The sequence below is a fragment of the Camelus dromedarius genome, chromosome 5, assembly GCF_036321535.1.
Source record: "Camelus dromedarius isolate mCamDro1 chromosome 5, mCamDro1.pat, whole genome shotgun sequence".
Classification (NCBI taxonomy): domain Eukaryota; kingdom Metazoa; phylum Chordata; class Mammalia; order Artiodactyla; family Camelidae; genus Camelus; species Camelus dromedarius.
Genome location: NC_087440.1, coordinates 22435450 through 22463269, shown reverse-complemented (window position 1 = coordinate 22463269; position 27820 = coordinate 22435450). Strand labels below are relative to the sequence as shown.

Genomic DNA, 27820 nt, shown 5'->3' with positions numbered 1-27820 from the left:
GGTCTAGTAAAGGGAAGGAGGCGGCAGCTTCCAAATTTTGAATTAGTCCGAAGGGGTTAAAAGAAGAGGACATTCCATATATTCTGCAAGGTCAAGCTCCTTGGGCCCATTTCTTGGTCTTACGAGTGGAGGCCGAAGTGGGTGGAAGGCGGATCCGAGAGGGGCGGGGAGACGTACGTCGACGCGGGCGTGACCCTGCCCAATAGGATTTGGCGGGATTTCCGAAAGCTGCAAGGCAGAGCGCGCGCTGCCTCCGGAGCCCAGGCCTGAGGAGAGGTGAGTTGCTTTGCAGGAGCGTACTTGGGAGCTGAGGCTTGTCCAGGTTTTGTGCAGAAGGCCGGAGCAAGGGAGTGGAGAAGTGGGGCGCAGGAGAGGAGGTCTGCCGTCCGAGCGGGGTCGGGCGCGCGCCGGTCCAGCGAACGGAAGTCGGAGCGCGTAGCCCGTCGGAGCGCGTAGCCCGCCGGAGCGAGTAGTGCTGCAGGCCGAGGTGAGTGAGGCGCAGACCGGGCCCCTTCCCACCGCGGGGTTAGTCTCCGCGTGAGCCGCACCGGGACCCTAGCCCCAGCTCCCGCAGCCGGCTTCTGGGCCCCTCCGGACCCCGTAAGAAACTCGGAAATGAAGGGCGGAGCAGGGATGTGCCCGGGCCCGTCCGACTCTCGGAGCTCGTTGTGGCGAAAACAAAAGAACACCCTCGTCTTGAGAGCTGGGAGGACCCTTAGAGGATATCCACTTTATGGGCGTGGACGAAGAAGCCAATATCCAGAGAAGTGTAGTGACTTAAAGTCACAGCTGTTAAGCCAGAGCCATGGTTTCCGGATTTCTGGTCTGTCCCCTCTTCATTGCACAAAATTTTGTTTACAAAGTGCTAACCTTCGGTTGCGGAAAAGATGTTTGCGTTTTCTCCTGCGGAAGACCGTTCACGTGATGCCTAGGGAATGATCTGTAGTGAGATTTGTTGTTTTTTCTTAAACTCCTAAAATGAAGCGTAATACGCATATAGAAAAGTGTACAGATCAAAAGTATATATACATTACACCAGAGACTAACAGAACATTTGTAAATCGACTTTATTTCAATTTAAAGCCCAAAAGTGTATACAGCTCCATGAAGTATTACAAAACGAATATGCCTGTGTAATCACCACTCAGGTCAAGAAATAGAATGCTGTCAGCACCCCAGAAGCCTCCCTTGTGCCCCCTTGTCTAATACCCTCCCCTTGTCTCCCCAGAGGTAACCACTGTATTAACTACTAACACGTTGACTAATTTTATGTGTTTTTTAGTTGGATATAAGTAATACTGTATATTTTTGAGTGTGGCTTTGCTCAGCATTTTGTCTGTAGATTCATACATGTCTTTACATATAGCAGTAGTTCTTTCTCATTGTGATATTGTATGCCTTGCTCATTTTACCCATAGTGGGTATCTGTGTTCTAGTTTTTAGCTTTTATGAGAAAGGCTACTGAGAACATTCCTGCATACCTTTTGGTGCACAGGTGTATTGTTTTCAGCTGGTTAATAGTACAGAGTAGTGAAATTCCTGGGTCATAGCGTTTGTTTATCTTCATCTTACATATTTAATACCAGTTTTTTAAAGTTGTCCAATTTACACTCAAACCATGGGTGAATGAGTGTTTAGTTGTTCCACACATTTTCTAATACTTATTATTTTCAGTCTTTTCATTTTAGCTGTTATCTTGTGGTTTTAATTTTAATTTTTCTGATTATTAATGAAGTTGAGCATTTGTTGATGTTTATTAGCCATTTGGGTATCTTCTATTGTGAAGTGCTTGTTCACATCTCTTGCCTACTTTCCTATTGGGTTGTCTTGCTGGTTTGAAGGAATTCTTTGTATAGGTTGGTTATCAGCCCTTATATTTTTTATATTTGCAGTAAATATGTTCTCCCTTTCAACTATCACTTGACTCCATTCTCACAGTGATGTCTTTTGATGGATAGAAGTTCTAAATTTAAATATAGTCCAGTTTTTCAGTCTTTTCCTTTTTGGTTAATGCTTTATGGATACAGTTCAAGCCACCTTTTTCATAAATTATGAAGGGAGATATTTAAATTCAAGTTGCATTCAGGTAATTCTGATATTTGAAATTATCATAAACTCACATGCTAAACCTGCCATCTAAGACAGCTGTGCCTGATCCAATCAAGAACAAATGGCCATCTTCTGTCAAGTCTTGGAAGAATGGAGATTTCTTAACCTGTTATCTTTTGAGTTAAATTTATCTTGATTGTTAAATTATCTAGATTGTTTTGTTGTGATTTAAGTCCATTCTTGTGGCCATCAAGACTACAGGCTATGATCCTTGCCTAAGGTGGGAAGTACTTCTCTCATCTCAGTCCATTGTTTCTCTATCTGAGATGGAGGCTTGTGGCAGTTATTCTGTACCTTCATTTCAGTCCTGTCCCACCACCCCCATACCCTGCTTGCTGGAAGGGAGCAATGGAACCGAAAGTTTAATCTTTCATCAATTTTTTTTTTTAAAGTAGAGTACTGGAAAGTCTGCATTCACTTGCCAAATATTTACCAAAAACCTAATATTTATAATGTATCATGGGATATATACAAATTAATAAGACTTGGCCTCTATCTGTAAGGAATATGAAGCAGGGGAACAGGGGGTGGGGGGCATAGTTGATTTAATTAAGCTGTTGTTCGTCTTTAAGAAGCAGAATAGTCTTGGCTCTTCCTAAAGTCTTCTTGATACAACTATCTAGGTGGAAGGGAAAGCTGGTAAGAGATGTGTTCTTTTCCTGCCATGGCTAGGTCATTGATTAGACCAAAAGCCTAGCAAGTAATTCTTCAAGAGATTTATTGTAAAACTATTTTTGCAGCTCTTTACTTTTCCTAATGTTCTTCCTGATGGCCATCTGTTTCTTTCAGTATTGAACACTGAGTTATGGCTATGCAGATGCAGCTTGAAGCAAATGCAGATACTTCAGTGGAAGAAGAGAGCTTTGGCCCACAACCTATTTCACGATTAGAGGTATATGCTTGGTTGCTATTTTTAGAATTATAATACTGGACGAGATTGTTCTGCCTATTGGGAGAAATTACTGCCTTTACATAAATCACTGGTTTACTACCTAAGGTTGAAATCCAAATTAGAGTTTTCCGGAGGATAGTCAAGGAGTCTGTGGAAAAGCTTAAGACAGCTGCTAGACATGTCTAGCCAGATTTCTTCTTTTGTCAAGAATTCTCCTCCTTCTTTATCATTTTTCGTTGGGTGGTCAGAAACTAAGAAGCCCTAGGATCCCACGGTAGAGTCTCTGCTTTTTGTACTAAGTATGAAATTACTGTCCAGGGAATTACAGTGGCCTAGGCCAGCTCTGCAGGAAGGGGAGAGGAACAATGTCCCTGCATTGACCCGGATCTGTGCTGAAGATACTAGGAAGACAGCTGTCATAGGCAGAGAGAGGAGCTTGGGGTTGTTAAGGGTAAGAGCCAAGCTCCAGTTCAAGACTCTACACAGGAGTATCAAGCACCAGAGCTGGGGCCTTGCACTACTTCTGCTGTTGTACGGAGGCCCCAGGGTGAGTGCAGCTGACTTGGGCTGAAAGAAGCAGGAGAGAATGCTGAGAAAGCCTTCTTTCTTCTGTCTCTTTATGCATATTCCCCCCATCCCCAGCTAAGCTTCAAGACTCTAGAAGTTACTTAAACGAGTTTGCAATAAACATTGGAGAGTTCAGAGTCATGAATTTTGGCTTCAGTGAGTATCCTTATACCTACACATGTTGACTGCTTATTGCTTAAATGTTAATAACGACCTGGTTTCTATGGGCAGGTACTATTCTCTCCCTCTCAAAACCTTCCCTGGTCCCCAAATACATACACATCCCCCCAATAACTCAGTATTTCCTAGAAGTCATGGTTTTGGTGGCTAATAAAACCAAAATTGACTTTGTATATAGGGAGAAAGAGATGCCTTGGGTGGTTGGTTTTTGAGAAGTGGTAGGTAAGTCCCTGACCAAAAGTAGTTTTCCCCATTTTTAATATCAGTTGTTAAGCAGAGCTTTCCAGTCATTGTGCTACAAAAGGTTACTATTATGGTAAGATATGCTCCCTTTGGCTCTGGGGCAGTCTTAACTGTTCACTCAGCTTAGTGTAAAAAACACCATTTTTGTATGTGTGCTTGGTGTGATAAACATTGGGACACACTGGTTTAAAGTGGCCAGGGTCTCAAAGTTCATTTAGAGTCCCATTCATAAAAGGCTGAGAGTTACAGGTTTAATCCAATTCATGATAAGAATCTATTTTAATATACATAGTGCTAGCTTTAAACTACCGGTTTTGACAGTGAAAAGACTGATGAATTGATATTTAATACCTCATATGTAGGGCATAGTTTTCAAAGCTTTTGTATGTAATATCAAAAAACAGCTCTGTGAAATAGGTAGGACAAATACCGACATTACACAGATGAGCAAACCAAATCTTAAGTCTATCCTTGGTTTTCTTCACTTGTAGCAATGTGGCATAAATGCCAATGATGTGAAGAAATTGGAAGAAGCTGGATTCCATACTGTGGAGGCTGTTGCCTATGCACCCAAGAAGGAGCTAATAAATATTAAGGGGATTAGTGAAGCCAAAGCTGATAAAATTCTGGTAAGTACTGCTTATGTGACCAAGGGAGGCAGTAGTGGGAATAGTACAAAAGGCTGTACAGTGAAAGTCAGCGGCCTCCTCTCATCGCTCGTTTTGTCATCCTATTCCCCTTTCCAGAGGTGACTGCATTACCAGTTAATTATCTTTGTATGTGCCTCCTTGCATAAATTGGGATTTTTTTTCTAGGAAATTGAGATATCATGGGGTATGACATAAATACTGCCAAACTGACTGCCAGTTTGCACTCTCACCAGTAGTGAGTGGTCTGTACCTTATCTTTCTAGATATTATGATCTCATGCCTTAGAAATATACTCATTAGTATGCAGCCACTAAAAACAGGTTCAAAGAATATTCACTGACATAGGAAAATGTTCCTGATATAAGAAAGTTCAGCAAAACATGTTTGTGCACCTATATGTTTTGTTTTTAAAAATGTGCATATTAATGTATTATAGCAACAAACATTGGGGATATATACACTAAAATTAACATTGTTTCTGGATGGTAAGAATATGAGCAGTTTTTATTTTTGCCCCAATTTTCTGAAGTTTCTACATTTTCTGTGATAAACATGTATTACTTTAAATAGAAAAGCTGTTTTTATTCGTTGAATACTGAAGTCATATTAATTAGGCTCTCAATGTGTATAATCTGTTAGTCAACTAGTCATAAGCAAGACTCTTTAATAATAAGAAAATGGCAATTCAGATTGTATGCTTAGTTTTTTTAACCTTAATAATGACATAAAAGTGATTTTACTGGCTTACCAAAAATGACCTAGTAGCTTAATAACCCCTTATATCATATAGTACTTTAACTTTGAAATCTCATCTGTTTCATATACACAGTATTCTCACTTAGCCTTCATAATGACACTGAGAAAGATAGGTAGGGCCAGTATTATCTCTGTCTTACAGGTGCGGAAACTTAGGCACAATGGTTCAATTGTTTATCCAAAGTTATGCAAATGATGCCAAAACAAAGGCTAGAATCCTATTATTTTCATCCTGATACACTGTGATCCTTTCTTATTTCCCTCCAGTGTCTTACAGCTGCAAATTCATTTTTCTTGTTTCATTTATTTCTTTAGCACTCATATTACCCCATGATTAACTTTATTTTATGCACTTATCCTTTGGTGCTTACAGGCATACCTTGGGGATAATTGGGAGTTTAGTCCAGGCTACCACAGTAAAGCAAATATTGCAATAAAGTGTGTCAAACAAATTGTTTGGTTTCCCAGTGCATGTAAAATTTATGTTCACACTATTCTGTAGTCTGTTAAGTATACAATAGCATTATGTCTAAAAAAACAATGTACAAACTTTAAAAATACTTCATTGCTAAAAAATACTAATCATCATGTGAGCCTTCAGCACATCGAAATCTTTGCTGGTGGAGGGTTTTGCCTTGATTCTGATGGCTACTGACTGATCTGGGTGGTGGTGGTGGTTAGGGTTGGTGTGCCTGCAGCTACTTCTCAAAATAAGACAGCAGTGAAGTTTGCCACATCGATTGACTCTTCCTTTTATGAACGATTTCTCTGCAATATGCAATGTCATTTGATAGCATTTTACCTACAGTAGAAATTTTTTCAAAATTGGTGTCAGTCCTCTCAAACCCTGCCACTGCTTTATCAGCTAAGTTTGTGTTATATTCTTAAATCTTTTGTTGTCATTTCACCAGTCTTAATAGCATCTTCACCAGGAGTAGATTCCATCTCAAGAAGTTACTCTTTGCTTATCCATAAGAAGCAACTTCTCATTCATGAAAGTTTTATCATGACATTGCAGCAGTTCATCCACACCTTCAGGCTCCACTTCTAGTTCTCTTGCTATTTCCATCATATCTGTATTTATTTTCTCCACTGAAGTCTTGAACCATGAGGGCGGGAATCAGCCTAATTTAGACTCTTGTTGATGGTATTTTGACCTCTTCCTATGAACCATGAATGTTCTTAATGGCATCTAGAATGGTGAAATCTTTCCAAAGGTTTTCAACTGACTGCCCAGATCCATCAGAGGAGTCACTATCTATGGCAACTATAGCCTTACAAGATGTATTTTTTAAATAATGAGATTTGAAAGGTGAAATTACTCCTTGATCCATGGGGTACAGAATGGCTGTTGTGTTAGCAGGCATGAAAACAATGTTAAATCTCATTGTACATATCCATCACTCTTGGGTGACCAGGTGCATTGTCAATGAGCGTATTATTTTGAAAGGAATCATTTTTTCTGAGCATCAGGTCTCAACAGCGGGCTCAAAATATTCAGTAAACCATGTTGTAAACAGATGTGTTGTCATCCAGGCTTTGTTGTTGCATTTATAGAGCACAAGCAGAATAGATTTAGTGTAATTCTCAAGGGCTGTAGGATTTTCAGAATGGTAAATGAACGCTAGCTTCAGCTTAAAGTCACCAGCTGCCTTGGCCCCTCAAAAGAGAGTCAGCTTTTGAAACTTTGAAGCCAGGCATTGTGAAAGTCCTAGATGGCATTCTTCTTCCAATATGAGACTGTTTTGTCCACACTGAAAATCTGTCGTTTAGTGTAGCACTGTCACTCATTATCTGAGCTAGATCTTCAGGATAACTTGCTGCAGCTTCTACATCAGCACTTCCTGCTTCACCTTACAGCACTTTTATGTAATGGACATGGCTTCTTTCCTTAAATCTCATGAACCAACCTCTGCCAGCTTCATACTTTTCTTCTGCAGCTTCCTTACCTCTCCCAGCCATCACTGAATTGAAGAGACTAGGGCTTTGCTGTAGATTAGTCTTTGGCTGAAGAAAATGTTGTGGCTTGTTTGATCTTCTACCCAAACCACTAAAATTTTCTCTGTATCAGCAATAAAATCTGTTTTGCTTTCTTACCAATTGTGTGTTCATTGGAGTAGCAATTTTAATTTCCTTTAAGAACTTTTCCTTAGCATTCATAATTTGGCTAACATTTTGGCAGAAGAGACCTAGCTTTTGGCCTGTTTCAGCTTTTGACAAGCCTTTCTCACTATGCTTAATCATTTCTAGTTTCTGATGTAAAGTGAGAGACATGCAACTCTTCCTTTCACTTGAACACTTAGAGGCCACTGTAGAGTGATTAACTGGCCTGATTTCAGTATTGTTGTGTCTCAAGGAATAGGGAGGCCTGACAGGGAGAGATGAGGGAATGGCTGATTGGTGGAGCAGTCAGAACACACACAACATTTATTGATTAAGTTCATAGGCTTACATGGATGTGGTTTGAGACACCCCAAAACAATTACAGTAGGAACATCAAAGACCACAGACTGCATATCACAGTAACAAATGTAATGATAATGAAAAAGTTTGAAGTATTGTGGAAATTACCAAAATGTGACACAGAGACATGAAGTGGACAAATGCTGTTGGAAAAATGACACCAATAGACAAGCTCGATGCAGGGTTGCCACAAACCTTCAATTTGTAAAAAATGCAGTATCATTGAAGCACAATAAAGCAAAGTGCAATTATTATTATGCTTGTATGTAGTCACACAGTTTGATTAGCTTTACTCTTGAAGTTTTATGAGGTATAAAGCAAGTATTTAATCTATAAGATTATATTTTTATAGTTTACATTGATTACTGCTAGTAGTTTCACAGAAATTTTCTCTGAAAATCTCCAAAAGCTAAAGAATCTTCCCCCAACAGTGCATCCTACAGCTTCAGTGCATGTAGTTCTGCCATGTAACTTAGTCAGATGGACAATGTCTGAGATGTTTACTTCTTTAATATCTCATGTATTAATATATATACAACTCAGTAGATTCTATTTTATTGGGTATTACGCTAAGAGCTTTGAATTTTTAAGCACTGGCAGGGTTGTTACTTTATAGTATTAACCAGGGCTCAAAAATCAAAAGTAATTCTTAATTTAAACCCTTAGAGTAAAGATGTTGCCGTCCATGGATGTATGAAGTTGTCATTTATTGGATTACTCAAATAAATCAATGTTTGTTGAAGTGATGACTTAACTGAATAAATAAGAATTCTGAGTACCTAATACCTCATTGAAAGATTATGATATTATTAAGCCAGTAGGTCTCCCTAAAGTCTATTTGTTGTTTCTTTCTGGGCATCAGTTTTTGTGACTGAATAAATTCTGACCTTTGCTTATGCCTTGTCAGGCATAAAAAAACTCCTTGTCAGACAGTGAAAACTCCTACAGATTTAAGATAGATGAAACCAAGCTTATTATGGAAGTAAAAGAACAGAAATCAAGTTTTGCCAGATTAGGCAGTTGGCATGGTTTTTACTTCAGATTTCACTTTGGTTATAATCTGTTCCTTTAAGAGTTCATAGACTAGGAAATGTAGGGGTTAAAACGACAAGAAGGGAAAACATCTTCTATGAGTTTGGTTTTTTTCCTCAACAATTTTGATTAAAATTTTTGAACTTTCATTTTTTTAAAATTTAATTTTGTTGAGTTATAGTCAGTTTACAAAGTTGTGTCAGTTCCCTCATTCATTTCTGATTTTAGCAATTTGAGTCTTTTAAAATCAATTTCATTGATTCTTTTCAAAGAACCAACTTCTGGTTTCATTGATTTTCTTTTTGTATTTCTATTCTCTGTTTCACTAGTTTCCACTCAAATCTTATTTCCTTCCTTCTGCTTGCTTTATGTTTAGTTTGCTCTTTTTCTAGTACCTTAAAGTGAGTGGTTAGATTATCAATTTAAGATCTTTCTAATATAGGCATTTACAGCTATAAACTTCCCTTTTTAAGCACTGCTTTTGCTGCACCCCATAAGTTTTGGTATGTTGTGTCTTCATTTTCATTCATCTCAATGAATTTTCTAAATTCCCTTGTGATTTCTTCTTTGATTCATTGGTTATTTTGGAGCAAAATCTTTAATTTCTGTGTATTTGTGAATATTTTTAAATTTTGGAATCAACCTATAGACTGATCATTAATAACTTCTCAGTGACTACAAAATAGGATTAAATGTTTTCAGCCTTGACAGTGTAAAAGAAAATGTACAGCTGACAGAGTTGGAAAAGTAGACATGGAGGGAGAAAAGATCGAAGGACAAATATCCTCATTTAACAAAGTACAAAGTTAAGAGATACAGTCTGTGGTTGATAGGACAGGAAGTGAAGGTTTAAATATATTGTTGGACTTCGTACTGTATTGTCAGGCAAAGTGCCTATGTGTTGGTCTGCTACACTTCTTTATTTTTAACTACACGAATGTATTACTTGAATTGGCGATTAAAGAATTAATCTTCGTGGAGTCTCTAAATTAGTTTATCCCTTAGTTTCCAGGCAGATAAAATAATCCTAGAACTAGAACTACTAGTATTTTGATAACTTTTTAAAGAGAAATCACTCTGGAAATTTTGTTAGATGTTATCTCTTTCCACTGTATGCCTGGTTCTTGTTTTACTAAGCATATTTTGTTGATCCAACATTTCTTATTTTTCCCCAGACTGAAGCAGCTAAATTAGTTCCAATGGGTTTCACCACTGCAACTGAGTTCCACCAAAGACGTTCTGAGATCATACAGATTACTACGGGCTCCAAAGAACTTGACAAACTACTTCAAGGTGCAGTCACTCTGCATCCTGTGCTGTGAGCTGCAGTTAGCAGAGCACCTGGGCTACAGAACACAGCTGAACAAAACATGTTTGGGTTGGGCTTATGTATTAGATAGAATTAGGAAATAAAGCAGAATATTCACAGTGAAGAAGACCGACCACTGCACATTGGGACTTGACTTACAGAATACAAAAATTGGCAGTATCAAATACTGCCAGTTAAATAATTTAATCTGTTTAATGTTATATTCAGAGAGTAAGCTCCCTCTGCCTAAAGAAATAATTATAACCTACTCAACCACAAGGCAGAAAATCTGATGACTGGTTAAAACACTCCATGTTTGAACACTACATTTAGTATCAATACGTGGTAGCACACACTAATCTTCAGGACTTTATGGAGAGCTGTAAGGTTTTTGAATTTTTGAAAGCATGGCTATCCGAAATTTTTGTAGAGTTAGATTTGGTTCTTATTGCTTCCCTAAATATTTGATCTTTCAATTTTCCTTTTTTTGGGGTGCATATTAGCATGGGTTCAGGAATCATACTCAAATTTGAGCATTTGCTCTCCTTCTTGTTCCCCCTGCCAGCACTTACTGACTTTATTACATGGTGCAAATTTCTTACTGTGTTCTGTTGCCTCAGTTTTCTTCATAATGAGGACAGACAGACTTCTTACCTTATAAGAAATTAAATGAGTTGATACATATAAATATATAGCACAATGCCAGATATACAAGAGACATTTAGTAAATATTACACATTATTTATAATTTTTTTAAATGACTGCTTATTTACTTGTGATGGTATAGTTCTGCATCTTGATTGAGGTGGTAGTTACATGAAGCTACAGATGTGACAGATTGCAGAGAACTACACACAAATGAGTGCATATATAACTGGAGAAATTTGAATAAGCTCTATGGATTGTATCAAAGTCAGTTTTCTGATACTGATACTGTACTGTAGTTATGTGAAATGGTAACACTAGAGACAGGATGAAATCATGAGAACTTCCTGTGCATTTCTTTGCGATTTTCTGTAAGTAGAATTATTTCAAAATAAAAAAGTTTATTGTAATCACTGTTGGAAATTGGGTTTCTAAATTATGTAAACATCTTTCTGATGAGCTCCTAGGACATGTCTGTGATGATCTCTAAACATTTGTATTGTGCTGAGAAGTGTTTCTCACTGCTCTTTTAGGAGGAATTGAGACTGGATCCATCACAGAGATGTTTGGAGAATTCCGAACTGGGAAGACCCAGATCTGTCATACTTTGGCTGTAACGTGCCAGGTGAGCTGCTGGGACTCTAATCAGATCAGCAAGAGTGAGTTGATTCCTGCTATTAGCAAGCATCTGTTAGCATGGACAAAAAAGGGCACTTTCTCTGTCTTCAAGAATGCTATAGCTACTTAGAAGGTAGACTCCTACAGTAGAACTTCCACAGCATAGAAACTTTCAGATATTTTCTGAATTTCACATACTTTCTTCCATCTACAAGGCTTCTCCAGGCTTCACCTGCCCTCTTCATTAGTCTAGATTTTGATTCATCATTAAATGATTCTTCATTAGAGTCATTCCTTTACAAATACCTGCAGACCTACATCTCCCATCCAAAGAGATGCCAGTCTTAGAATTTATTTCAGTGCCTAGTCCCAAATAGCTGATCATACTGGAGAAAAATACTAACATAATTTTGATTGTCTTCCCTTTAAATTCAAGATGACAAACTTTAGGTTAACATTCAATACTACTTGGCAGATCTACTGAATTTCTCCATTTAGGCAACCTTTTCCTACTCAGTAAGACACTTATCTCATACTTTGTCCTTTCTCCTCAAACCTTCATGCTTCTCTTCAACCCTCACTTTCAGCCAAATGACCTAATCTGTTCTTCACATCAAATCTGTAAATCCACCTACCTTTATACCCATCTTTTCTTATTTTGGTTTACAGTAGAGAAAGTGTCTCCTTTCCTCTCAGGGGCCCATCCTACCAGTGTCAGCTGGTTACCAGGTCTTGCCACCTTTTCAAGGGCTCTACTTCTGTTTTCTGTTCTACCTTTCTATTAGATTATCTTCATTGGTATACAAACATGCCTGTATCTCCTCCATTAGGAAAAACTTTCCCTGGACCTTTTCTGTTTCTTCCTTTACTTATGCTCCTGTTCATGGACAGACTTGGAAACAGACACAGCAAGTTAAATAATTGCCTAAGATCATACCACATTTAAGTAATAGATACAGGAATCAAACCAGACTTCAGAACCCATGCTCTTAAAACTTTCATAAAAGTAATACCTGTACTGGCTTGTTCTCTGCTGTGTTGCTAGTGCCTGAGTCAGTGCTTGGTCAATACTTGAATGGTGGAGATGATAGAATAGATGTCCTAAGACATACCTGATATACTATAATCAAGTAAAAGGTATAGAGGTAGTAACATAACTGTTTAAGGAAGAGACAGGATTACTTCACTCCAGAGTAATTGTGGAATACCTTATGGGAAAAAGAGATTGGACAGGCTCCTGAAAAATGCTACATGTGAACAGGTAAAGAAACTAAAGAGCATTTAACTATAGGGAATGATATGAAGAGAAGGGCAGGGAGGCATAACATATTGAGAAGACAATAAAATAAACCCATTTACCTAGCTCAGAGGTCATATTTGGGAAAGTTGTAGGAGATAAACCTTTAAAAGGAAAACCATATTTTACAAGATCTTAACTGCAGTATAAGAAGTTTGGACTTGATTCTATAAAGAATGGGGGTGATTCAATATTTTTCAACTGAAGAGAAGCATAACCAAATTTCTAGAAATATTCTAGTAGCAACTTGTTGAATGAACTGAAGGGAGAGGCACAAGCTAAGCAGATTTTTGTGATTATTATAAGTATTAACTATCAGGAGTAAACGAAAATAACACTGAAGGGGTATAGGCAGATGTAAAGGGGAGCACTTAACTACTGACAGTAAAAAATAGCCCTCAGCTCAACAATGTATTAATTTGGTAAACTCTAAAAACTATTTGGGAGAGGGAGACAGTTTTTATGGAAAGTTGAGTTCAACATTGGAGATGGTGAGTTTGAGGTGTGATAAGACAACCAAGTGAAAATTTCTAACAGTATTTAGCTCCACATCTCTGTTAGTACCTCTGTATAGAGAAGTAATATTGGAATCTCTGAAAAAGATCTGTGAGATCCATGAGAGAGCACTAGAAGAGTAAGTGAATGAGCTTTTCTGTTTTACACCTCCTAGCAGTGTTTTGGGGAGCCCTTTTTCCTCTTTGAGTGGGGTCCTAACATTTCCTCGCTTTAAGGGTATGCTGCTTATCCTGGAAGTGAGTTGTTGGCCTACAAACTACCCTGGAACCTGGCCTGTTCCCATGGGCTGACTCTTGTTATAGTCTTTTGAGGCTTTATTATAGTATTAGGTCTTTTGAAGAAAATGGTATTAGGTCTTCCTTGACATATGATGGGGTAACGTCCTGATAAACCCATCACAAGTTGAAAATATCTTAGGTCAAAAATGCATTTAATACACTTAACCTGCTGAGCATCGTAGCTTGGCCTAGCCTACTGCAAACATGCTCAGAACAGCTACGTTAGCCTTCAATTGGCCAAAATCATCTAATACAAAGCCTATTTTATAAGAAAGTGTTGACTATCTCATGTAATTTATTGAATACCATATTGCGTGACAGTGAAAAACAGAATGGTTAGAAGTGTATGGGTTGTGTGCCCTTGGGACCATGCGGGAGCCGCGGCCCGCCGCTGCTGCCCAGCATCGCGGGAGTACTGTACAGCATATCACTAGTCTGGCAAAAGGTCGAAAGTCAAAATTCAAAGTACAGTTTCTACTGAATTCGTATCACTTTCCCACCGTGGTAAAATCGAAAGATTGTAAGTCAAGCCATAGTTCACTTGGGTACTGTTTGTATTTTAACCTAGATAGATTGTACTCACTTCTCCCACGGACACAACTTACTGATGGAGTTAGAGAATAACTGAAAGGAAATCTGCCTCCTTATATCAGCATGACGGAGGGGGCTTCCTAGTACCTATCCATACAGCATGAGTTCTTAACCTCCCAACAAAGTAACAGTCATTCTTAGAACTCATTGATAAATTTCAACATCAAATATAAATTGTTCTCTTCTGTGTTTTTTTCCCTTATAAAACAAATTATGAACTATCCTTCATAATTTATTCTATATTTAAATAGCACTTTAAAAAAATGTTTATTTTATTGACATAATGCTGTGCTGTAGTTAAAGATGGTATGTGTCATTAAAAAAATAGGAATTTTGTTAGGACTCTGTCTTAGGTAGGGTTCACTTTTAGTGAAACACATATATCTTCAGAGACTGATGCAATGAGTGATTTTCCCAAGTCACCCAGGAAAATCTCTCATTTTTTCTGTTATAGATACATCCTTCATCAGTCAGCACTTCTGTCTGGAAGTGGTGGATACCATTCCTTGAGATAGGAAAATATTTGGTTCTTCATGAATAAAAGTGTGTGTAATAGCAAGAGGTCTTGCTTGATGGTCTCCTGTTTTTCTTGACATTTTCCTTTCTCACTTGTCATTTTAATTGTGTTTCTCTCCTCAATTCCTCTACTGATTTTTTCATTGCATACCAAAATGTACCATATGACAGCCAAGTTAGGATTCTAGTATCAAGTTGACCTAAGCCATGTTGGCTCATCTCATAAATTACTCTGAGGAGGGAGGAGTTAGGGGCCCAGGAGAACTTTTAGGATAAGAAGGGAAGCACTGAGATGAGGAGCAGTATAGTAAGCTATAGAAGCTATAGCTTATTGCCCGAGCACCATTAGAACATTGTTAGCTAAAGCGAAATAGGACTGTTTAAAATATCACCCTGACAAGGGTCATTTGACATGATATGTGACTCTTTTAAATAGAAATGTTTTCCCCATGTTGTTTTGACAGAGATTCATGTGGAATAAATATTTGGAGTAGATTACACAGGATCTGTAGTTGCCATGGCAACTCAGCATATCACGCTGATGCTTTTAAGTTGTACAGACTCCTGTCCTTGGAATGTTTATTAAGTAGTCAGATAATGCCTGTTAACAGTAAACTGAAGCAAAATTCTCAAATAAACATATCCTCTCTGTAAAAATAACAACATTCACAGTGGCTAAATAACTAGGTTTTTGATATTTTTTTCCAGAGAAAAAGAATGCTAATTCTTTAAAAATAGAAAGGATTATATGTCACCAGCCTAAGAGCTGGAACCAGAGATATAGAGAGGATGTTAGGTTACTGTTTAAATCTAAACATTATCATTTCTTATTTGTTCAGATTTTCTTAACTTAATGAAGTTAAACCCCATTATGTATTAGATCTCTGTCTAATAGCAAAGTTCTGTAAAGTTGAGAGCCATACTTAGGTTACAAAAATGAACAGCCCTTGCTTGTTTAAAGTACTAGAGTAATTTAAAAATTCTGAGAAGACGATTTAAGTACCAATTTTAAATGCACATGCCCTTGACAAAATGTCTCATAGAACTTTTCAAATAGTCAAGGATAAATGTACAAAGAAGTTACACCACAGCATTATGAAATGGTGCGAGTTCACAAGAACCTGCATCACTACAAAATAGGAAGAAGACTTAAATTTTTGTACTAAAGCAGTTTATTAAAAGTAGCTACCTTAGTGGTGCCCCAGCCCAGTAACACAGGATGGCTGCGGTGGCACTAAAAGGGTGAGGTAGAGGAGACAGAATGTGATAGGGTGCAGAGCAGGGAGTCCATCCCCTTGTGACTGGCCCAACAGTACACTGGGACTGTGTCCATTTCTCCACCGTCAGTCTACCAATGCCCTGCCCGACCACGCAAGGCCTCCCTTCTGCCCAGTGAGGTCTATTTAGCTAGAAAAGCTCTCTCTCAAGTTTGCACTAAAGATACCAGAAAGATGAGAGAAGGGAGAATCTCATTCATCTTAATTCCTGGGGACTTAGCCCCCTGAGTATCAAGATTTTCTCCTCCCAAACTAAGGCAGCTTCTGCTTTCTGTCCTTTCGGCCAGTGGTTCCAAACCAAGACCCACTTTTGTTATATATGTATCCTTTGCTCCTTCCATGGATTCCTGTGATTGGAAAGATTATCTGCCAACCTTTTCCCCTTTCTGAATTAACAAAGCTTTCTGTAATTGAGTATATGCTAAAATCAGTGCCCTAGAGATGGAGGATATCATAAGTCTTCTAAGGACTTTCTATATGTCTGGCACTGTGTTAAACACTTTACATGAATTGTCTAATCTTCAAAACAGTGCCATAGATAGGTTTTATCTACATTTTACAGAAAAGGAAACAGAATTAGTATTCTCAGGGTCACATAGTGTCAGAATCACATGTATAAAAAGTGTTTGTATTGTACAGAGGGTATAGCTCAATGGTAGAGCAGCATGCAAAAGGTCCTGGGGTACAATCCCCGGTACCTCCATTACAAAAAATGTGTCTATATAAAAATGAATGGAAAATGATCTGGAATCTTGATTACTCAAGGGAGATGGGAGTGAAGAAGAGCTTTCAATTTTTACTCTACTTATTTCTGCATGGTTTGAAGTTTTTAATACAAGCATGTAGTACTTTTATAATTTTGAAAAAAAATTTTTTCTCAGAAATAGAAGACGAAAATTTGCTGCTACCAGGCACTTAATGTAAACTGTCCTAAGAGGTTTTCCTCAGAATTTATAGGTGAATTAGACTCCAAAGTAGACTTCAAAGGTGGGAACTACCCTTTAGCGACATTCATTTAAAATTTGTATAACTCAAGGGTACCTGGCGTGGGATCAGTAGCCAAAACAGAAATTTCTCTGAGCAGCACATGAGACAGTTTTCATGGCATTCCTCCATTTTCTTTCCTTTTTTTTAACTCTTACTTTCTATTATTTTTCCTTTTCCTACTTTTGTTTATTTTTAACATCTGTATGTACTACTGGGGCAAACACCCTTTTTATTCTTTAATACTTTAAACGTGCAAGGGATGCCCCTGGGGTACTGTCAGTTGCCTTTAGTAACCCTGAAGAATGAACTCTGCTCAGTAAAGTGAGGTGTAAGCATGGTCTAGATATGCTAAAATTAATTGGATATTAGATCAGAGTCTTTCTTATTAAAGGTAAATCTTCCTAATACATGTTGTCTTAAGAGAATCAATCAGTCTTGTGTTGGTGTAGTCATAGAATTAAAAAAAAAAAAGGAATTTTATCACCTACTTTGGTCGATTTTTCCAAGCAGTCCAACTCTGGGCAGACTCTAGCCTCAAATTGGGACACAGTGAGCTTCATATTTCCTACTAGTTGTATTTCTATCAAAAGGGAATGCCTCCTCACTACCTCTGATTGTCACTTTAAAATGTTTTTTCCTTTGGCTTTATTGGGGGTGGGGAAATTATAGGCCCATCATGAGGGGTTTCGTCAGTTATATCAGAAGTACAGTCATTTCCGTTGTTCTTCTTCTCTCTAGCTTCCCATTGACCGAGGGGGAGGTGAAGGAAAGGCCATGTACATTGACACCGAGGGTACCTTTAGGCCAGAACGGCTGCTGGCTGTGGCTGAGAGGTAGGTTACTGGATTGGATGAGAGAAATATGGCTCCATCTGTCACTGTTGATTGCTAGGGTTAGTCTGGCTGAAGGGTGTCTCTTCTCTTATTGCCCCATATCCCAATGTTGTATGTGTGTTTCAAAAGAGTAACCTTCCTTAGAGAAAAGCATTCTTCTTTAGTCAAAAATCTATGAGTTGCTGTCAGACTGGATAAAAAACAAGATCCAACTCCATGCTGCCTTTCAGAGAACGACTTTAGATTCAAAGACACAAGTTAGTTGAAAGTAAAAGGATGGAAAAAGATACTGCATGCAAACTGTAACCATAAGAGAGCTGAAGTGGCCATACTAATATCAGACAAAATAGACTTTAAGTCCAAAAAAAATTAGTAGAGGCAAAGAGGAACATTTTATAACTAAAAGGGCAATACATCAGGAAAGTATAACAATTATATACACACCTAATAGAGCCCCAAATACATGAAACAAAAACTGATATAATTGAAGAGTGAAGTAGACAATTCAAGCATAATAGTTGGAGACTAATGCCTCACTCTAAATTGTGGATAGAACGTTTATCAGATGTAGGGAACATCCACAAAAAACTTACAGCTAGCATCATTTTGGTGGTAAAAATCTGTTTTCTCCTTAAGATTGGAAATAAGGCACAGACCTCCACTCTCACCACTTATATTTCACATTGTACTGAAAGTTGTAGCCAGTGCAGTCAGGTAAGAAAATGAAATAAAAGGCATCCAGATTGGAATGGAAGATGTAAAACTATCTTTATTCACCAATGACATGATCCTGTATATTGAAAATCCTTAGAAAGCTATACACACAAAAAACTACCAGAACTAAATTAGTTCAAGGTTGTAGGATGCAATCTTAATATGCAAAAGATCCATGGTATTTCCATATACTAGCAATGAACAATTCAAAAATTAAGAAAATAATTCCATTCACAGTAGCATCAAAAATAATACTTAGTAATAAATTTAACAGAAGTTCAAGACTTGTACACTGAAAACTAATTGCTGAGAAAAATTGAAGATTTACATAAATCCACATTCATGTATTAGAAGATGGAATATTATCAAAATGGTAATTCTCACTCAGATTGATCTACGAATTCAACACATGCCTATTGAAATTCCACCAAGCTTTTTTCAGAAATTGACAAGGTGATTGTAAAATTTGTATAGAAATGTCAAGAACCCAGAATAGCCAAACCGTTGTTGGGGAGAAAAAGAACAAAACTGGAGGTCTCGGTCTTCCCAATTTTAAAACTTACTGTAAACAACAGTAATCCAGACAATGTGGTGCTGGCATAAGGACGGACTGTGAATCAATGGAACAGAATTGAGAGTTCAGAAATAAACAGTTTCATTTATAGTCATTTGATTTTGACAAAGGTGAAAGACAATTTAGTGGGAGAAATAAGTCTTCAATAAATGGTGCTAGTGTAGTTGGAGTTATCTATATGAATGATAGTCCTAAATATGAGCTAAAACTATAAAACTACTAGGAAAAAAACCAGGAAAAAATCTTTATGACCTTGTGGTAAGCAAAGATTTCCTAGATACAACACCAAAAACACAGTCCATGAAAGAAAAAATGATAATAAAGTCAGTTTTCATTTCATCAAAATTTAAAACTTCTGTGCTTCAAAGAGCACTATCAAGAAAGTTAAAAGGCAACCCAAAGAATGTGAGAAAATATTTGCAATCACATACCTGATAAGGTTTTAGTATCCAGAATATATAAAGAACTCTTACAACCTGACAATAAAGACTACCCAATTAAGAAATGGGCAAAAGACTTCTATAGACATTTCTCCAAAGCAGACATAAAATGGCCAGTAGGCACATGAAGAGATGCTCAACATTATTATTTAGGAGGAAATGCAAATTAAAACCACAGTGAGATACCATCACTAGGATGGCTATGATGAAAAAGATAATAACAAGTGTTGGGGGGATATAAAGAAACTGGAACCCTAATACATTGCTGGTGAGAATGTAAAATGGTACAGAGTCAATTTGGAAAAAACAGTGTGGCAGTTAAAACATGACTTGCCATGTGACCCAGCAATTTCACTCTGGTTATGTACCCAAGGGACATGAACACATGTCCACACAGACATGTTTCTGGATATTCACAGTTTTATTATAATAGCCAAAACCTGCATACAACCCAATTGTCCATCCACTGGTGAGTGAATAAATAAAATGTGGTTTATCCATACTGTAGAATAGTATTCAACAATAAAAAGGAATGAAGACTGATACATGTTACAACATGGATGAACACGCTAAATGATAGAACTAGACACAAAAGGCCACATATGATTCCATTTATATGAAATCTGGAAAGAATCTGTAGGGATGGTATATTAGTGGTTGCCTGGGGCAAGGAGCAGCAACAGGAAGTAACTACAGATGGACCTAAGAAATCTGTTTCTGGGTGATGGAAATGTTCTAAAATTGGATTGTGAAAGTCATTGAATTTTACACTTAAAACAGGTCAATTTTATGATATATAAGTTACACCTCAGTAAAGCTGGTAAAGAATTTGTACATTTCTATATCCCCTAATACAGCTTTCACATAAGCTCTTAAAATTGTTTTACTTAGTTTTTCCTTGTTAGGGTCAGATGTGATCATTTGATCCCTACCACACATTTTACTGAAACCTAGTGATTAAATAGAATTTAATTGCATGTTGAGATGTCAGACTCATGTTGGAACCTGCCTGGCTAAGTTAAGAATTTTCTTCTCTAGTTTTTAAATTATAACTAGATTCTCTTTCCCAGTTTACAATTTGAAGAATCCAAGCCATCAAAGGTGCACCATTGAGGCATAAAATTGGGTTGGAACAATAATTGCAGCTCTTTACCTTTGCTTACAAAATCCCTATCAAGGAAAAAGAATTTCTCTCTCTCTCTCTCTCTTGTTTTTTATATGAGCAAGTATGATTTATTATGGACAAAGAGTAGAAAAATTTTACTAATATCCATAGATAAATTCCTTAAGTCATATGTGAAGAGGCAGTATTATTAAAAGTTTGCTTTATTTTTTCTGTTTAATCACGTACTATCTCCCAATTACAGTTAGATTTGTTTTATGCCTTCCAAACATTAGCACAGTTAGCATCACCTTATCAATAACCAAATAAATAATAAATCAGACTAGGTCCCAGTGCTTATGTCCACATCTAGATTGTTAGGGTGATCGGGAACTCTTATTTGTTTACTTTAGCTTTTAATTCTTGGTTATATCTCCAAATACAAAAGAGCTGAGAGGCTCCTGCTGCACTGACAAAGAAATTAACAGCAGACTCCAGTTTTTTGGAATAATTACAAGTGAATATCTTGACCAAGTAAACCCTGTTGCCATCAAGACAGCCGGTTGAGCTGTGCTGAGTTTTTCTGCAGGTCTGGCCGTGTCAGCCAATCCAGCACACACCAAGCCCCATTTCATAATTGGAGCCCAGAAAAATACTGTTCTGGGACCTGCTGGGTGGTTGTACAATGGCCTCAACTTCTCAGGCAGCAGGAGCTCCACTCTATCGAGGACCCGGTGGTAGGTGGCCCTCAGGCCCCAGGTGCCGGCGGCTGACATTTCTGCCAAGTGACCATGGGCAGCCGGGATGGAGTGGCCCTGTGCTTGTCCCTGGCTGACAGTAAAGGACAACTCCTCACCTTTCCCGGCCACAACATCTCACGTCCTCCTCTCCCCCAGGGTGCCCTTAAGAATTACTTCTTGCAGCCTGATCTTAGTTTCCTAAAGATGAGTGTAATAAAATGTATCTTCCTTCCCAAAGTTGTTTTTGGTGTTCAAGAGAAATCACACTTTTAGTTTTTTAGTATGCTGTTTTATTAGTTGAAGAGTTCTTTTGGATAAAATCATTAAGGTTTTGTCCAGTAACATAAATGAATGTTCAGATAGGATACATGGGATAGTAGAATGTTGGCTATGAGGACCAGGACTTCGTTTTCATCACTCAGTGTATCCCAAAGCCCTAGAACAGAGCATTCAGTATTTGTTAATGAATTAATTAACATTTATTAATTAGAGTCATGTTTATGGCTTTGTCCACTAAAAGAAAAATGTTTAAGTAGAAATTTCATTAATTCATTTTAACCACTCCTATCAGGAAAAATTTTTATAACTGAATTTCTATGTATGTATATTGTATTTAAATTTATATTTCTGAGAAAATTACAGGGCCTCCTTAAGCTAATTAATACCTAATTTTCTTTCAAAAAGGAACAACCCTCAGTGATTAATTTTTGCCATGCTCTGTTGAAGAATATTAACCCACATTCAGGTGACTGTAGCTTGAGGGTTCTGAGACTGTCATCCTCAGTATAGCTACGTTAGCATCATCTGGGAAACTGTTTGAAATGCAAATTCTCTGTATCCACTCCAGACATACTGAATTAGAAACAGAGACTGTGAGGATGGGGTCCAGCAATCTGTTTTAGTGAACTCCCTAGGTGATTGGGATGCTTGTTGAAGTTTGAGAACCATGGCCACAATTGCCAGCTACAGCGTCCCTACGTTTTTTGAATGTTCTTTTAAATACCATGAGAGAGAACGACAGAACCCCCTTGAGGTGATAAAGCTGAGTTTTTCAAACTTACATGTTAAGAATCACTTGAGGTTTTTATTTATTTTTTTAATGAAAATTCCCATTAATTTTTTCTTACAATTTTATTGATATAATTGACATACAGCACTGTATAAGTTGTGTGTATATAGTTACTTTATTTTTTTATTAATATATAGTTGATTTACAATATTATATTAATTTCAAGTGTACAACATTATTATAGATTATACTCCATTTAAAGTTATTATAAAATATTGTCTATATGATCTGTGCTGTACAATATATCCTTGTAGCTTATTTATTTTATATATAGTAGTTTGCACCTTTATCTCATCTTACCCCTCCCCTACTGGTAACCACTAGTTCTCTATATCTTTGAGTCTGTTTCTGTTATGTGATATTCATTTGTTTGTTTTATTTTTTAGATTCCCAAAAAAGTGATAACATACAGTATTTGACTTATTTCACTAAGCATGATAGCCCCCAGGTCCATCCATGTTATTGCATATGTCAAGATTTCATTCTTTGTTACAGCTGAGTAGTATTCCATTTTACACACACACACCCACGTCTTCTTTGTCAATTCATCTGTTGTTGGCACTTAGGTTGCTTCCATATCTTGGCTCTTGTAAATAATGCTGCTATGAATATAGGGATGCATATATCTTTTCAAATGAATCTTCATTTTCTTCATATACATACTCAGGAGTGGAATTACTCATAGTTTTATTTTTAGTTTTTTGAGGAACCTCCATACTGTTTTCCATAGTGGCTGCACCAATTTACATTCCCATCAACAGTGCATGCCGGTTCCCTTTTCTCCACATCCTTGCTAACACTTGTTTTCTTTTTGATAATAGCCATTCTTACAGGTGTGAAGTGATAGCTCATTGTGGTTTTGATTTGCATTTCTCTAGTGATTAGTGATGTTGAACATCTTTTCATGTGCCAGGTATTGGTTAAATATGCAAATTACCATGCCTCTTCCTGAAAATTGTGATTCATTAAGTCTGGTTTAGGCCAAGGAATTTAACTTTTTCTTTTTACAAGTGTTCCAGATTATTCTTATCTTTAAGGAAGTATTGGAAACACTAAGAGAAGTTGCTTATTTCCAGCAAATTTTTTCCAAGTTGTGGAAATTGAAAATTTATGTGCTGCTTCTGGAGGAATGTGAGCACAGAGATCCCCATAGTTGTCTTTGTGAACTCTGCTGAGAGAAAAGCCAGGATGGATCTGTTTTTCTAGTAAATCATCCATATTGATGGCAATAGATAATCTCCATTCCTGATTGGTTATATCAATGTTTCTTGAGGCAAGACTAGACTTGTGTAGTACAGTACTGAGGCCTCTTCAATCTTTTTTCTTTCTTATAGTCGTGATTTAAGTAGAGAAAATTTTATCTCCTTATTCCCATTTGGTTAGGATCCCAAGGTAAAACTCTATCCTCACTTTATCTCCTTATCTCCATGCCCAGACTCACCTAATTCATCATCAATTCACCTAATATCAGAGCTAAACTTCCAGTGTTGATAATGGTGAAGAATAGCAGGTGAAATGTCCAGGAAAGTGCAAAGATTATGTGTGTCTAATATGAATCCATTGTAAGATGTGGAAAATTCTTTTGGGTAGAGTGGGATCTCCTGTTATTGGGGGTTAGCTTATTGCAGTGTTATTTCAAGTTCTAGAACATTCTTTTATCTATCTATTCTTTTGGGTAGGAAAAGTGAGAAGAAAACTATTTACTAAAGCCAGGTCTCAAAAAATAGATTTGACACAATCTATGCTTTTGTAATGATCAGAATCTCTATGTAGAATAGACTGCTTCTTTTAAAAGATTGATGTTATCATAAGCCTAGAAACTTGGTTCTCAGGGAATAATAGCACATTGATTTTGTTTAAACAGATTATCTTTTGAACTATTACATAAGGGAGTCATTATACTCTTGGACTATGATGACTTTAGGTAATATTAATATGAAAATACTGAGTTACAGTAGTGTGATTCTCTTTTTGTTCGGGTTATGGATAAAAGCATCAACATTAATTCAGAATTTACTAAGTATTAAAAAATGTGCTAGATAAAAAGGCCTAGTCTTTTCCCTCAAGGAATTTGTAGTCTAGTAAAAGAATGGCAGGTAGCTCCTCACGAGTGCCATAAAAAGGCCTAAATTAAGTTTTCTGAAAGTGCAGAAGAGGGAGAATCACGTCAATTTGAGAGGTGCAAGGAAGCTTTTATAAAAGTGCAGACACTCACAGAGGCATAAGTCAAACTACCTTTGAAGAAATGGATCCCATTATGATACATTTAATGAAAATTTGTCTTGCTCCAACCACCTTGAGCATTCGAGTTTTACGTAGCAGTTACAAAGTTGAGAAAATACAGATTGTTCTAAGAAAATAGGAGCTGTTTTTAAATGCAAAGGGAAAAAAATTATTGAGGTATAAGATGAATTAAGGTATCACTCATTTAGCCATAGTAGATACATGTTACATATTCTATAATAACTGTGAACTAGTTACGAGACAAAATATACTTATTTCTCTTAAACCTCTTAGAGTTTCAAGTCCTTGCTTAGAAGGTTTTATTCCTATATAACTACAGGTTTGGTTGGGTTTTGGGTTTTTTTGTTTTTTTTTTTTTTAGGAGGAGGTAACTAGGTTTGTTTGTTTGTTTGTTTAAATAGAGGTACTGGGGATTGAACCCAGGACCTCACACATGCTAAGCAGGCACTCTACCACTGAGCTATGCCCTCCCCTCATAACAGCAGTTTATATGAATTTGTTTAATTGATCTTTGATTCGTTGTTTTTGTTTCAGTCCTGATGCTGTCATGCTGTCCTTTGTTTTCACAGGACAACATTGTTTCCTTATATTTGGAAATTTCTTATTCTAGTTCAGGTGTCCTCAAAGAATAGGTTTGATGTATTCTGAAGTCCTGCCAGGTAGCACTACTCTACAGCCGCTGCTGCTGCCAGCCCTTTCTCTCTAGTTGGCCTGGGCTTCCTAATGGAAAGGGAATTATATTCTTTAGCCTTCTTACTACCACTTCTTACCTACCCATCCAGGTAATTTCATTGTTAGAGATGAATTTCTCATCTGTCTTGAGTTCTGTGTGCAGCCTCAAAATGTTCTCTTCTAGATACGGCCTCTCTGGCAGTGATGTCCTGGACAATGTAGCTTATGCTCGAGGGTTCAACACAGACCACCAGACCCAGCTCCTTTATCAAGCATCAGCCATGATGGTAGAGTCCAGGTATGTGGTCAATAGAAGATACTGAATATGTTCCCAGAGCCTTTACCCTGAATCTTTGGGCTGTGACCAGTTTGATAGTAGCTTGAATTAGAAATGGGGAGATTTAAGTTTTAGTTCCTATTTTGACACTCTTGCTTTGTGGTTTAGGTCAAGTTACTGTTCAAATATGAAGCTGTAATCCACCTGAACTTGTTGGAAATTTTACTTTGCGATAGGGTAACTCAGAAATGGATTCTGTAAAAGTAAATAATATGTAACTATAAATATAAAATTTTAGGGTAGTGAGGGAGGTAGTAGAATCTGACATAGCCTAGAAACAGGCTTCAGAGAATCCATGTTCCCTGTAGGTATGCACTGCTAATTGTAGACAGTGCCACCGCCCTGTACAGAACAGACTATTCCGGTCGAGGTGAGCTTTCAGCCAGGCAAATGCACTTGGCCAGGTTTCTGCGGATGCTTCTGCGACTTGCTGATGAGGTAAGTTGTTGGGTAGGAACAGAGAATGCCTACTTTCAGGGGCCATGTGTTCTAGGAGACTTGCCCAGAGGCCAGGATACCAGGGTCTGGTATCATCAAGGTATCAATTAGATATAGAGAGACTTGAGTCATTCATTGCTTTGTGGGTGATGGGGTGGCAGCAGTAAGGTTCTTGGAACGTATGACCACAAAAAATGACTTTTATCCTTTCCCTGTCAGTTTGGTGTAGCAGTGGTGATCACCAACCAGGTGGTAGCCCAGGTGGATGGAGCAGCCATGTTTGCTGCAGATCCTAAAAAACCTATTGGAGGAAATATCATTGCTCATGCCTCAACAACAAGGTAAAATGATGGGATAGATGGCTTTATCTTGGAATGTCATATTAACTGTGAAGTAGACATGAAGATAACATTTCCATTTAAACCCTGTTAAGGCTGCTGTTTTGTACTTAGATACAGGAGCCCTTGCTTAACTTAATTGTCATGCTCTGGTTAGAATAGGTGTTTGCTTTTAGTTCACGAAGGAAATAAAAGCCCTCAGATGTGGAAGAATGAATATGAAGAATTGATATGTCTCTCATTATTTAAAAAAAAGTTGTTTCAGTATAAAAAATCCACTGGAGGGTGAGCAAAAACGGATTCCTCCGAATTGGAAGTGCCCTAAGGAATACAGAAGGATCCCCGAAGTCCTTCTAGGAAGTATATATGTCTAAAAAATTTTGAGATGTACCATGAGTAGTCAAGAATAGAGTTTTTAAAGTATAATAACTTTGGTGCTTGGTTTGTGTCTTTGCCTCAGACTGTACCTGAGAAAAGGAAGAGGGGAAACCAGAATTTGCAAAATCTACGACTCTCCCTGTCTTCCTGAAGCTGAAGCCATGTTTGCTATCAATGCAGATGGAGTGGGAGATGCCAAAGACTGAATCCTTGTTTTTTTTTTTCTCTCCTGTGATAAACCTTAAGTGCTTCAGCCTAATAGAGAGGACTGCTCCCTGGGGTTCTTCACAGGCTTCTTCCTGTTGTGACTGCCAGGAAAAGGCTTCCAGGAAAACAGCTATTATATCGGCTTTTCTTATGGTGTAAACACGAGACAGGTCAGTAGTCACATGCTGATCTGAAATGTTTATTCCTTCTAGAGTGTATTAATCTCTATGTGAATTCTTTGGTTTGGGGGGTAGTTATGAAGTACCTTTGACATCATAATGCCTTGGGGTTGACTCAGGACTAACTGCTGTCTACTGGACAATCTTATGTCTCCAAGAGAACTAAACCTGGGGAGACCTGACTTCTCTGAATAATGTTGAAAAAAATGCCTGAGTTAAGTGGCATAGGGAGTGGGTCTCCTCACAGGTTTCGTTTTCTCTGTCAGTAAAACTGTTCAATCTGAAGCAGGGTTTTAAGTTTGTGTGTTTCGATTATTTTAGATAAGAATTTGTTTTTAGATAAGGGGTACTGAGTAGCCTGCTGGGCCATTAGCCCTTCACCATCTACTCGGTTTTTTAATACTAAGAGCAATTCAGGATGGTTCTGGAATCTTAAACATTTCAGAAGCTCTTTAAGTAAGTAGGTTCAATGTGGGACTGCTAATCAAGTAGTTCCTTGCAGTGAATGTGCTGTTTATAGGAGTTATTCTGGTACAAGCTGAATATTTCAAGATACAGCCTTCATGATATTATTTTGGCACTGGATATGGGTGATCAGCTTCTATTGCTTTAAAATTGAAAATGTAAAA

General features: G+C 37.6%; 2 protein-coding genes and 1 pseudogene across 3 annotated transcripts in view; 1 reads left to right on the top strand and 2 right to left on the bottom strand.

The window, feature by feature from the left end:
• The first annotated feature begins 211 nt into the window (after window positions 1-211).
• On the top strand, window positions 212-27389 carry RAD51 (RAD51 recombinase). 2 transcript variants are annotated; one of them, XM_031453292.2, is made up of 10 exons: window positions 212-276; window positions 2899-3001; window positions 4483-4620; window positions 10068-10185; window positions 11380-11471; window positions 17665-17759; window positions 25499-25612; window positions 25960-26089; window positions 26309-26430; window positions 26888-27389. In XM_031453292.2, exons 2-10 carry the CDS (start codon window positions 2915-2917, stop codon window positions 27009-27011), a joined length of 1020 nt encoding a protein of 339 aa, XP_031309152.1. In that variant the 5' UTR covers window positions 212-276; window positions 2899-2914; the 3' UTR covers window positions 27012-27389. The 2 variants fall into 2 exon arrangements, with proteins under 2 accessions (XP_031309152.1, XP_010987612.1); XM_010989310.3 differs by having other exon boundaries at window positions 219-487.
• LOC105096875 (mitochondrial pyruvate carrier 2-like) lies at window positions 20944-21478 on the bottom strand (annotated as a pseudogene).
• The window catches only part of RMDN3 (regulator of microtubule dynamics 3), a 28979-nt gene continuing 22778 nt past the window's right edge, over window positions 21620-27820 (bottom strand). Inside the window, exon 13 of the mRNA XM_010989313.3 lies at window positions 21620-21765. Coding sequence (XP_010987615.1) covers window positions 21748-21765 — 18 coding nt within the window. The 3' untranslated portion in view covers window positions 21620-21747. The remainder of the gene's footprint in view (window positions 21766-27820) is intronic.